This window comes from Phaethon lepturus, unplaced genomic scaffold, assembly GCF_000687285.1.
Source record: "Phaethon lepturus isolate BGI_N335 unplaced genomic scaffold, ASM68728v1 scaffold3828, whole genome shotgun sequence".
Taxonomy (NCBI): Eukaryota; Metazoa; Chordata; class Aves; order Phaethontiformes; family Phaethontidae; genus Phaethon; species Phaethon lepturus.
In genome coordinates this window covers 20,555-34,678 of record NW_010558116.1, presented here as the reverse complement: position 1 = coordinate 34,678, position 14,124 = coordinate 20,555, and the positions used below count along the sequence as shown (strand labels likewise).

General features: G+C 35.9%; 1 protein-coding gene across 1 annotated transcript in view; it reads right to left on the bottom strand.

Annotated features, from left to right (window-relative positions):
• LOC104625339 (catenin alpha-2) overlaps positions 1-14,124 on the bottom strand; it is a gene marked incomplete at both ends in the record, with an annotated part of 31,546 nt that overhangs the window by 6,245 nt on the left and 11,177 nt on the right. Inside the window, 2 exons of the mRNA XM_010292940.1 lie at positions 694-807; positions 7,705-7,856. Of these exons, the coding sequence (XP_010291242.1) occupies positions 694-807; positions 7,705-7,856 (266 nt within the window). The remainder of the gene's footprint in view (positions 1-693; positions 808-7,704; positions 7,857-14,124) is intronic.

The following is a 14,124-nucleotide window of genomic DNA, read 5'->3' as shown; positions in this document are numbered from 1 at the left end:
TTTTTTTTTTTTTTTTTTTTTTTAAATCTGAGCTGAGCAGCCTGTGTAGTAAAAGGTAAACCCATCAGAGAGTGGCACAACCCTGAGTGTTAACAAATTTCACTTTTCCAGCACCTGTGACCCCTGAAGCACACATCAGCTTAATTTGCAGTCCCCATGCCCAAGCTAAGGTTGCAAATCACAATGACTCAAGTTTATCATGATGTAATTACCCTGGTAAAATTACATTGACTCAGTTACAAATGTCTTCAATTACAATTAAATTACAGGGACTTCTCGGTAGCTTAAACAGATCTTCTTGACAGGTTTGCACACTGGGAAACATGACTAATGTAAGATTCCTCTGGATACAGCACACGGTGCCCTGATGGGATTTTTAAAGTTTGTTTTACCTTTTTTTTTTTTAATTAGCTAACTGCTCCCACAGTTACAGCACATTCCAAACCTGCATAGCCTTCTCCTACAGCACTAGCTGGAGCAAAGGGCTGACACAAGGTATCCCATAAGCCTAAAGAAGTGCTTTTTGAATAGGTGAGACACGAAAAAACTTTAAACGCCCGGTTTAACTTACTCGCGTCCTTTCTTAAGTGACCCTGAAGATCACTTTGAAATCACGGTATCTGCTTTCTGAGGCACAGATTGTGGTTTGCAGCTATACAGACACTTAATGTAGTACGTGGGTTTTGTACTCACCCTTGCGCTCTGGCCAGCAATAAGCTGGTCATCTTCAGTCTGAACACTTGTTCGGCTGCGAACGTCATAATCTTCCTGCTCAAAGTCTGAATCATCCTCTAGCTCTTCAGGGGTCTAGAGAGAGAAACACGGAAAGATCACAAAGGAGAGGAGATGACAAGATTGTAAAGGATACAGACAAAGTCCTATGGACAGCAGGCTCTTATTTCATTGACTACCTGCCCAGGAAATACTGTTTCTCTTTCTTTTGAAATTAACTTGTCTGCCCAAGCAGTCAAGGACTGAAATTGAATTGTCTTAAAAATTAAGTTGTTTCAGCTCTAGTTTTCTTTAGAAATGGCATTTATCATTACCTTGCTGCAAATTTTTTTAACTCTGTTAAAATGATGAATGCAGTTCCAGGAACAAATATCCTTTGGAAATACTAAAAACTGGAATGTAGTATATCAAAATAATGTTATTTCATATATAAATGGACACCAATACTATTATATTACTGGAATCTCCATGTAATCTTCAAAGGAGAAAGTAAATACCTGGGAAAAAATAACTAACATCCTGGAAGAAAAAGTTATCAAAGCAAGTACGAGGTTTCCCCTTGAAAGAAAATGTAAATTATGTCTAAGCAGTTTTGAAACAAATGTAAAGTTCATAATCCGCTTTATGCTGTTGGTTCACATGGTTCTTTTCAGATACAGATCTTTGGAATTTGCCACATCCCCTAAACCAAAACCACGCTATCTCTATTGCTAGTGCTATGAATGGTGTGAGGGTGTCTGGGCAGATTGATTAAATCTAGTTATGTACGTGCTGCCTTCAGGTTATTTAAACTGTTGCAGGGAGGGACCAAAAAAGATAACTGATGGATCTGTTTATTTTGTATTTTCACCTTCTAGCAACTAATTAGGAGCAAAAAAAATTACCTTATGTATATATGGAGAGCCAAAGAGCCTACTTTAAATCATTATTTAGTACTATATTTTATATGGATGGTCAAAAAACAGAAATAGGCTTTAGAAGGAAGAAAATATTCCATTTTGTGTTTGAATAGCATCTAGTACAACAATTTGGCTATGAGCAGCTTCTGTTGATAGCGGTAGTAGAAAAAGAAGATCACAGTAACTGTGCGGAGAAATCCTACCTTACTGGATACCCGTATGCCTCAGTCTTAACCTGGAGGGCCAACCACTACAGAAGAAATGATTTCATGCTTGGAGGCAACGTCAAGTTTGCTAGCAGAGGTGCTAATCATTGCCAGTTGTCATTACAGCTCTGTCTTGAAGATGCTCAGTCACTAGGAACTGGTCCAAACCCTCTAACATAATGTAGAGAAGTCTTCTGGTGATATTTATATTACAGCCTGGTTTCCAACGTGAAGTGCGCATCACTGTTTGTAACGGAAAATCAGCTGCTTTGCTAGCCACGTGGCAAAGTGCACATGATGAGGAGGGTAAAACACATTCATCATCATTTGGCTTAAAGAATATGAATTAAATACGTGTTTTGATGCTGAGCGCTGAAGGAAGAAATAACCAAGTATGACAGTATAGTAATGAAACTCAGGCTGCATCTCTGAAAAGATGCATGTACAAATAGTGTACATAACAGGATAGACAGAGGATGAAGTTTAGGTGAAAAAATGAATTTGTCTTTCTGCCACAGGAGAAAAAAAAAAAAGGATTGGTATCCATCGGTATGATGTCCAACGGTCTTGTTTGCCAATCACCTTTAATCACTCTGCTCAGATGCTTGAGGGCAGGATGGGACTTTAAAATTTGCCATAAGCAAACCAGCTACTAAGAGAATCATACAACTCCCTGAGTAAAAGAGAGTATTTCATATCATAGGGCTCAGCTTTTCATCTGCCTAGGATTTACTGTGAAGAATAAGAACAGGGTGGAGAGTTTCAGTCCCTTCTTCATAAACTAGCTGGCTGGTTTAAATCAGCTTCCCCATCCTCTAAGTCCATGCAACTAGCCGGTTGCATTGGTCATTGTAAAACCAGCGCCCTTTCCTCCCAGGTATACACTTCTTTCTTTGTTCTGTCTCCGCTTTTAGAGACAAGACTCCAAAAGGTAATGTGCAGCCCTTTCCCAGGCTTTCATGGTCAGACTTGCGGTAAAGTAAGGGCATAATATTCAAAATATTACATCTCAACACTGTAACCAGTAGGGACACCAGGATACCTCTTAAAAACCTAAAATACTCTGAAAATTCTATGTTTCAGGGACTTATTCTTAAAGAAATGTTCAGAAAAAACCTATTGCTGTTACTGGCTGACATTCATAATCTTAAAATTTGTGGTCATTAGGGATTGAAACTTAATAGGTATAGATGTTGAACCTGGAGAAAATGTGTTGCAAACCAAAAGGACGAGTTAATGCAACTGTTAATAATATACTACAAACGCAAGAAATCTCAGTATTTCCTCTCTGTACAAGTGCGATCTAATTCAAAACTAACTTTCAGATTCACTCACTAAGGCTTTCAAGCATGGAGAATTTAATATCCTCACTTTCTTCTAAAAATAGCTACATGTTTCATTAAAAAGAATAGGAGTTAACTGTTATCTGTATGCTGCCGTTTCAAACATGTTGCACGCTTTTCACTCCTGCACCATTACTTTACCTGATCTCTTGCAGTCCATATATAAAAGGTCTCCTATTTGCTTAATTTGCTTAGACAGAAAGGAGAAAAAATAAATATACTGAAGTACCTTGACTTAAAGATTTTTACTCTTAGCAGGGCCTTCTAAATATACCATAACAACTCTTAATTTTTGTGAACAACTAACAGGACCTTGGTATTTCAAACTAAGTTTCCAAGACAACAAAGTCTGGAACTTAATTTATCTGAATTGGAAGACAGAAGGACTGAATCAGTCTTGCAGACACCTGTGTCTACAGACACACAGACATAGGAAACACGGATTTGAGATCGAGACAGTTTCCAAACAAAACTTGGACAACCACCAGTGGCAGGAAGAACTAGAGTAATTTTTAAAACTAATAGATTTTAGGAACTCATCGATTCCAACAGAAAAAAATCTGTAGCACAGGCCATAAGACTTCCCAGGACTATTTTTTTTTTCTCAAATACAGTATCTCTACTACACATAGAGCATATTCTTCATTTCATTCATCTAAATTCAGATTAATTCCCCCAGTGCAGAAGATTCTTTCACAATCATGGATAAATCACCCAGTAAATATATAATTTCTGTTTTAAGATGCATGCTTTATTTCTAATATGAATTTGGTGACTTTCAGCTTCCAGTCATTGGAAATTTTTTTTTTTTTTTACTATCTCTCTGGCTGCTAGACTGAAGATCTTGCTGTAAACAAAATATCTTCCAACAATATAATTTTGTTTTACCTCTGTAACGGCAGTATAAAAATGTGAATTATGCATGTATATCATAAAATGGCATATATATGGAGATTTAGAAATGTTATTTGTTTAATATTTCACCATTTCAAATATACTTGATAAAGATAGAAACCCTACTATGCTATGGTGCTGTACGCACTTAAAAATTGTAAGATGCAATTATAAGAATTTCAGCACTGTAAACACCGAGACAAGCTAAACTTGTAACAAGAGGAAAGATGGACTGAAAAGCTATTCCTCCATTTTTTTACCACAAAAATATCCTCTAATTCTAAAAGCTAAGGAGAAAAAACAAAGCTCTTATAATATGCTTTTCTATTCAACTCCATTCTATTCTGTACATTTGCTTTTGTACAAAGGCAGTTGCAGCCTGAGAGACTCAAGTGCTGCAAACAGCATCTGAGCGGTAAAGACTGAGAACCTCTCTCGCAGCAGGTCTTCAAACGTTTAATGATTTAGAGTAAAACCTAACACTAAATTCAACCTGAGAAGCAACAGGCAGTCAAGGTAGACAATGAACCCCATAGCACCCTCTGAAGGCAGGTTATTCAAAAAGATTATGGGATTCTGCACCAAGTCTAGTTTTCTAGAGAATCTGAGATGTAGCAGCACTTTGGATTTCACCACAGCGGCTACCCCACAGGTGATGACGGCTAAGCCTACATTCACAAGCGTGGAAGAGTAGACGAGGATTCACACATTCGAACAGTTGGTGCTAAGGACCGTTTGCACTACCCTCATTTCATTTTTATTCAGGCTCCCATGGCCTGAAGGTACGTTAATGATAGAAGTGGATTTAAGACACTCCTAGGGCACATCTTCCAGGATCACACCAAAGGATCAAGTTGTATGCTCTAAGCCCGTAACACGCACTGAAACACAGCAAGAGGGACCAACTGGAGGCTGGCTCCAAAAGTGCACTCCTGAGCCACAGAAATGGAAGAGTAGTGCTAACGTAGATACAGCTAACGGCCAGGTTGCCAAAAGCAAAGACCACGCGTGAAGAGAGAAGACTGGCCTCGGAGATACATAGGAATGAGAAAAAGTGCCACTGTGGTTCTTCCTGACTGTAGCAAGTGTTTGTGTAATAACTGAGGGAATTTCATAAGTAGCTATGAAAAAAACGAAGCATAATTTGATGCCGATGCAGTAACATAAAAGATGTTGGAATTAAGTTATTATTTTCTATCTTATTTTTAGGTTCTATAATTATACTCCTAAATTTACTTTTACTTCCTCCTAAGTTGTGTAAGGGTTTTTTCCTTCTGTATAGATCATAATAATAGTCCCCAATGCAAAAATGAGTCTCTCTCTCCTCCAATGGGACAATGAAATCTCCCTTTCTCAAGGGAAAAAAGAGAAGAACAGAAATTATTCCCCTTTCCTTCAGTTTGCTAAAAGTAATAACACCAACAAAAATTAATTTAAAAAGTGGCTTTATTTCCTCCTTGGAACGAGGGAATCATCTCAGATAATTTCAATCTTTCATGGCACGCACATGAACAATTATTGCTTGAAAATAATTGTTTTTGTCAGGTGCTATTTTTATAGTTTTTAAGGTTTTGGGGTTTTTTTTCATTGTTGTTTTATTTTGTTTTTAATAATTCTGCAAGAAGTTTTACAGCCTGAATTAAAGGTGTGCATGAGTTTTAACAGATTATTAGAAAAAAATATTCTAAAGCCTGCCTTTTATAGTTTAACGCTTACCCTTTAATTATACATTCCATTTCAATGTAAGATGTCCGGATGGGAATGCTAAAGAGCATCTCAGACTGAAACTAATTTTGTTTTCTACAGAAAACAAGGTTCTGATTCAGCAGACTCTGGTCTATATAAGTTTATATATGTGGATTTTCCCATCCCATTAACACACAAGGATAATGAGTTCATTTATGTCCTTTAACTCTCTGCCTGGGTAAGGAGTGCTACATTTAGCTCCATAAATAAGTTAATTGTCTGTATGCAAAAATAAATCTTCCTAATCTGGGTAAACAGGATTCATGAACTCATATCATACAAGGAGAGGAAAGTAGTAGCGATCCAACTGCAGAAGTAACCTGGGATGTTTCTAAGGAGATTGCAAAGCCTGCATGCTGATCAACTTGCCAAGAGAGTGGTTAATATAACAGTATGACAGCAACGAAATAAGTGAATGTGCCTCCAGAATTTAAAATGGTGCTTTGTGCTTGGCAGAAGCATCTCACCCAGTATGGAGAGTCTCATGGCAAGTTCTCTGAGATAGCTCTGATGAACAGGGGATGCTGGAAGCCGGAATTCTGTGTAGGGGATGGGAAATCATGGGTCTATAGCAGATTGCACCTGATGATCATGTCTCATGAAGCAATTTAAAATTACTCATCGGAGACTACCAATGATTAAACTGTGCTTAGAAGTGGTTCTTGTCCTAAGAGAAGTTTGGAAAGTAGTGTTACAGACTAAGGAACTGGATAATCAACGGAAAAACAGAGATCTTTTACTATGCAGATCTTTTATTTCCATCCCAGTCCAGAAGAGTTGCAAATACCCCAACGTTGCAAGAAAAGAGGGTGGGTTTGCCCCCATCATCAGTCATGACTGTAAATCAGGCTACCTGAGATTAGCACCGGGTAGGGAACGGGATTTATGTTCTGCAGTTATAAAACTAAACCTGTCAAAAGCGTTTTGTGTAAATGTTAATACATAGTGACAGATGATGACAATGAAGCTATTCTGGAGTGCTCCGACTGCCTGAAGTCTTGTATCAGTGCCATACCGTACTCACGACCACAAGTGTATGTTACCTGTTTGCTCAAAGGGATGAGTTGTTGGTTTAGCACTGTTATTTGCTTTGTAAATATTTTCTGTGATTTTCACCACAGCTTTATTCGTACATGGCTTTCACTGGGGCGGATTCAAGGTAATTTGGTTTTCAAATAAGAGTTTCAATTGCTGAAGAGATGTCCAAACCAGGTTTGGTTTGTTGTGGGTTTTGTTTGTTTGGTTTTTTGTTTTGTTTTGTTTTGTTTTGTTTTGTTTTAAAATCTTTGTCTGTAGACTAGCAAGACACACATATAGCCTAATAATAATTGCGTTGTTCTGTGTTTGTTTTTTTTAAAAAAAACAAACAAATAAGTAAAGGTGCCTAAGCAAATTGAATCAACTGGTTAGTCAATGCTGAAATGACACATTCTTTACCTCAGTAAACATTCAAAATCATCCCTGCAGAGGTTCACTAAAGCAGCAAGACAATTTACTAATTTAGATTTTAACCAGACTTACCTCATATCCTAGGCAGCACAGATATATTAGGAAAAGAAAAACCAACAAAATTCTACACAGACATTGAAGATCTTGGCAAATTAATGCTATTACTACAGAAACAGTAATGAAGTTTGCATCTATTGGCATTTGTGATCAAATCTTTTCATAGATGATTAACTAATTAACTGTGGTCCATCCCCCCAAAAACCCTCATCTCTTTACTTACAAATTCTTTTTTGCTGCACATGCTTTTGTTTCAATGTCAAGCTTTTCTGGCTTGTTGTGAAACAAAGTTGATTCCACGAAGTTTCTATATTCCTCTCATCCAATGTTACACTTTCCTGTAAGTCCCAACTTTTATTTTCCAGGTGCCTTACATACCCTTATCATCAGAACAGCTTTCCTGATGTCACGAACTCCATCATAAACCAAGCGGGAGGCATCTATGAACTCATTCTCTTCAAATGGCTGTGGGACATTCGCACTCAAAGCTTCAATGGCAACCTCAACTTGTTCAGCAAAACGTGGCATAACTAGATTAAGCAAAATGAAAGGCAGTAAGATTAGACACCTTCTTTCGCGAACATTTTCCCCCCGCCTTTGGGCATAAATACTTTCCAGTAGACATGGTACATACAATTTCAAGACCCAGGAGGGCTCATGACGTGGGTCTGTACCGACTCTACACATGCAGAACTCCGGCACATATTCTGACAGCATGAAAATAGCCATCTTCATATTCTCTCCTCCAATTGCATAACAAAGAATGTAAAACTTCCTTTAAAAAGTGTGATTTACTTACTTTTAAAAGACTGCAAACTCTCTGAGCTATCAGCAAAGTACATTTAAAACCTTTACAACTTGGAATAAACATGGTACATATTTATACCAAATGATCAAAGCAAAATGTAACCATTATTCCTCCTAATTTAGATAACTAGCTGCAGTCTACCTCATATTGAATAATAATAACTGTATAAGGGACGAAACACGTTGAGAATGCGAAATCTAGCAAATTGCTTTTGTCAAGGCACATAAATGGATATTCTGTTTCTTCACTATCATTATGTATATAACACAAAAAACAGCCATAGATATTAGCTAACAGTATGATAAACTGTGGTATGAGGGGTTTTTTTATATCTTAAAGAAATTATTTACTTATGTAAATAGTTTAAAGGCATTCCTTTAAGAAGTAACCAGAGGCTTTTCTTCAAAGCTTATACAGGGTTTCTTTGAAGGTATAATCACTTTCTGCATGTCACATGTGCAGAAAGATAAATGCTCCACAAATCAGTGATTTAAAGTAAAAACACAGAAAAACACGATTCAAGACTAGTTTACATTTCGAAAAACAACTTGCAGCAACTACGAGCTCAACCTTTCTGTTTCTGGCATTGAAGTACTACTGGCTGGATATTAAAGGGGAACCCTTTAAAGGAATATACCTATTCAGAGCTTGTTTGTGCTGCCTATATGTATACAAACATATATTCATATATATATACACACATTTTTGTTCATGTACACAGACGAAAGAACAGAATTGTATCTTTCATGCAGATGATGTTCAATAAGTGCAATAAGTGCTTGGGATATATTGGAAGAAACAGGACAAAGTGCCAGCGTCAACAGACTTTTAAAAAAGTAAACATTAATAAAATATTGCTAGGCAGAGGGGAAACATGTTAAGTAGAAAAGGAGCTCGAGAGTGCTGGAAGTTTTGGAAAGAGTATTAATAAATGCATATATCAAATTATCTTAATTAATGGAACACTTATAGATGTAGTAGGAGACTAATATGATTGCATAATGAAGTCTTTAGCCTGAAAATCAAAAAGCAATCATTAAAAAGACAAAGAAAACAAGTAAACATAAAGAATAAAAGAAAAATTATTTAAGGTCTTAATGATAAAAGAAATAAAGCTAGAGATGCAAAAATGGCAACAGAAAAGGAGAAAAAGAACCCTAATTTTTAGGGTCCTTAAATTTCTGTCTAGAATTTCCTAAATAGCAGAGGTAGTCATTTAACATAATTAATAGTAAGTGCAACAGACCTGAATTAGGAAAGGGTAGTTTGGAGAACATCTACATAAACATAAAGAAATGTATCTATTAAATATGTCTTCAAGTTAACAGAGCATAATAGAATTTACCCTGCAGTTCTTAAGAAAATAATCAAAGCAGTTTTTGAACCATCTTTGAGAACTCAAGAAAAACAATAACAGTGAATGTTCCAGGGATTCAGAAAAAAAAAAAAAGCACATATTTATTTATATAAAGGTAGAGAAGAAAAGAAGGAAGAATCATAAGATATTCAGCCTAATTTCAGTACTCAGAAAGAAAATGAAACATGATGTAAAGCAGTTAATGTTTAATTACCTTGCAAATAATAAGCAGATGTTGAAAAGGCAACAGATTTGTCAAAATAGTTTGCATCAAGCTATTACAATATTTTCCTTGACAGGGCAGCTAACGAGTGGGTTGTGAGAAAGGGTAGATATGATACAACCTGACTTCAGTAAGATTTTTGACATGGCCACCCATGATATTCTTAGAAGTAAAACAATGGCAATCTAAATTAAATTACTATGAGGTGGGCATGGACCTCGTAAGACAAAGCATCTCAAGGAATACCTTGTACCTGTGGTGCACTGTCAAACCAGAAAGAGAAGTCTCTTTGTCTCATAATATGATGCTATTGTAAAAAATGGCAAATATCAATCTAGAATTATTAAAACACAGAAAAAAAAAGACTTGAGAGAAGATACTCTGAAGTTGCACAGTGAGGCCCTTGTTGCAGTGCTATGCCCATTTTTTAAGTACCCAATAGAGATTTTTGTAGCGTATGTAAAAGAAAGATCTAATTTTTTTTTTTTTTTTTTAAATCTCACATTTTGTGGTTCTATCCCAACATATATTTCTATGTTTTGGTAACATAATTTAGTCCAAATAACAGAAATGCTTCTATACTCTTTATCCAGAACCTAACTTTGAATCACGTTTAAAATACTCGTATGAAGGAACTTTCATTAACTTCTCAAGGAAATTGTTCATAGCCTGATAACAGTTCACTGCTCAGGTTTTTTACCCCCAAAAATGAAGATAAACACACTTATTTTAGTTGAGCAATTAATTTCTCCTCTTGCAATATATATTGTAATTTACGTTTATCATCTCAACATTATATTTGGCCTACAATTACTGTTTTCCAATTTGTTTTGTGCTTGACCTATGAATATGAAAGCACACGGAAAACAGTGGGCAGGGGTACATGCTGATCCGGTCACAAGCAGACCCTCTGAAGTTTTATTCTTAGGCACAGAGATCTACAAGGGAGATAAAGAAGTGAAATATTTTAAGAGATAATTTACTTGCTAAATCAGAACTCCCCCTGGTATCATGGAAATTGTTGTTAAAGTATTTAATAGGCAGCTATAGGGTCTTTGTTCAGCACCAGATACTGCAAAATGTGCTACAATAGGAAACGCTCTTCATCAGGAATGAATATTTAATTTCTGACAGATACAAAATACTAAACTCATACATTACTTTACTAAAACAATGTTTTTGGACTTACAATCACCCTTTGCTTGAAACGGATGTACAACAGGAACAAATAAGGTAGGGGTCAAAGCAGAGCTCAGTTGTCAAAGGATGACAGGCTCTTCGATATTTTTTCATATTCTTTCTTTATGGGATTTTTTCCCATTTTACATAAATTTTAAAGTCCTTCAGCTCAGCCAATGAAGCCTTACACTAATAATCTTCCAGACTGAAGCCCCACAGGTCATTTTTCTCACTGTGTCACTGGAAAGATGCCAACAGTCATGACTCCATTCATCCATTCAAGCAGCAGAAGTAGTAGACTCGTAAGCATCAGGCCACAGGGAAGAGACGGAAAGCTATGTTTTGTTCATTTTGGTGAACATGAGGTACTCATTTTTGACCACGTGTATTACCATAGGGACTGCCCACTGGGTGTGAAAGCTTCTTTCAACAACTTTGACTTTGCAGACCTGGCTACAGTTTAGTCCTTAATTTACATTTTTTACATGTGAACATTATCTACTGTTTCAAAATGGAAATAGCTATTAAACTATGTTACGAATTGCTTGACAATAGCATTTTTACATCAGTGCTCATTTTTGATTAGACAAGCAAGAAAAAAAAACTATCTTAAATTAATAAAATGCTATTACTTAGAGTTTCTCTAATCATACGTTGTCAGTAAAGTTTTGGGAAATTGAGTTAAGAACTGTATTATTCTCCAGTTAAGGTTATGGAGCCACACTTGAGGAGCTCCATAACAGTGATGTATGAGGAAATACCTAACTCAGTTGCACCCACAAAACCTCCAGTATTTCTCATCTGTCATTTATGGTACAAAGAAGGATATTCTTATGCTGACAGTGAAATAACTACAAGCAAAATTCAGGCAGAGGCATAAAATTTGTACCTGGAGTTGAAACTTGTAAATGCATCAGACAGAGGATGATTCATTTATTATGTACAGAGAGATTGGCTATGAATTTCAGATTCAGAAGTAAATCAATACTTTGGGGGAAAAATTAAATATTGGTTTCTTAGTTTGAGCTGTGGTCTTGAAAACAGTTTTGCATACACTTAATGTGATCCATTAACATCTCTCAGTCAAACTACAAGAATTAATTAGGCACCTGCATAAATGTTGACAGAATCAGGTCCCAAGTTAATAGTAACACTTCTAATTTACTGACTTGTCATTCTCACAAAGATTTGAAGCCTTTCTGTAGATGAGTTTTCAATGGCATTGAAAGGAAGATCACTGCCAACAAAATCTAGGTTGAACAGCTGCTGGAAAAACACTGAAAAAAACCAAAGTTAAAATTACTTCCATTTCATCTATTGATTCTTTTTTTCTTTTTTTCTTTTTTTTTTTTTTCTTCTTCTATCTGCATAATAGAAAACTAGCACACCACCATGGGTGAATTTGTGCCTTGATACAACCTGGATTTTCTTGTGAACCACCCTGCTCCACACAGAAAATGTCTTCTGTGAAGCTTTTCTTGGTTTTCTCCCACCCCACCCATACCTCCCTACATACTAAAATTATAAAGTAATTATATTATTTTCTAGAAATATAATCTTTAGTGACTTTTTCTCCTATGGCAATCATTTTGTACTGTAAATGTTGTACTTAAAAACATAGCTGCAAATTATGGTTAGCGATACAGGAACAATAAGAACACTGATAGGGAAAAAATAGTCTACATAATAAAATTATTAAGATAAAAATATCTGTGCATTATTGTTCATAGTATTAGAATTTTATGTTTCATTAATATGCAAAATCAAATGAATGTCTAGCTAATTTAATGCACTTTTATGTCTTTATTATCCAGGAACGTGAATTCCTCACAATCTTAAGTAGATGTGAATGTGTGGAAATCTAAAAAGGGATAATTAAGACACAAGAAAGCATTAAAGGTCAAGGTCTTTCCAGGTGCATGGGTTTCTAATTCTTAATTATATGAATGGGAGTTAGGAAACTTGGCCTGGTTTCATCCTACCTCATATCTGAACGTTAGAAATCTACATTTCCCTATACCCAGCACAGAGCAATAGTGAGCTAATTGGTGACATCAAGGTTGGAGGCAAGCCAAATTTCGGAGCTTAAAATTTCAAGCTTAAAATTTCAGAGTTTTGAGTTAAATTTCTTCTAGGTTTTTGAGTTGTGTTTTTTTGTTTTTTTTTTATTAACCCATTATTTTACTTAATTGACGAAAGAATAGAGTCTACTACTGGGGATTTTAAGTATTTTAAACAGGTCTTTAAAAAATAATTCCTATGGGATATCTGACATACTCTGTTGAAGACAGCATAGTTTCTCAATTTTGTTTTAAAGGATGAGTAAGGAATCGAACGTGATACCTTATTTAGCTTGAAACGTTTGTCAAAATCTGTTTCTAGAAGAAAAGTAACTTCCTTATCAGTAGGTTCTAAATATTTCATAACATTTTTATTAAACCCTGGTCTCATATCAACATTTCGGTCGTGATTATTACAACATGATGGTACAAAATTTCAATCATGATTATTATACTGTGAATGAAATATAAAAAGATTTCTAAAGCTCTACTGTAATATTATACAATATATAAGGTTATTAGACCAATGGGTTTTCCAAGAATCAGATGTAAATATTTCATTGCTTGGGCTGATGTATGCTTCCATCTATGTACATTGTGCATAGACACATAATGCACACGTGTACATATATTAATATTTCTGTTGTTGTGGATGTAGAAATGCCCATATATGTAAGTATGTCCATATAAGTAAGTATGTCCATGTTCCACGTCACTGGATGGGGCTTTCAGAGTGTTTATGGTTCTGTGCTCAGAGAAGCGGTGGTCACTGATTTCCGTTACAGCTAAATACTCATCAGTAAATATCTGAATCCTCATCAGTTCCGGATATCAAACCCTATGCATCTCACACTGGTCACTTGGAAAAGAGGAAAAGCAAAATTAGGGGAAAATCTGCAGCATTCTGGTTTAAGTGCTACAGCACAGAAAAGGGTGAAGCATCATTGTCCGGAGCACAAGATCATCTTTTACCTTCTTGCTATTTGTCCGTTAGCTTTTCCCCTGATGAAATAGATAAAATTTTGCAGTGAACAAGACTTTTGGGAAGAATCAGCCTTCACTGCACCACTGGTTTAGCCACGGACCATAAAAGCAATGTTCTCAAGGTGCCTCAAATTTATGGCCAAGTCCAATTTTTGGCCCACTCGTTAAGTAAAGAAAGCTCCTACTT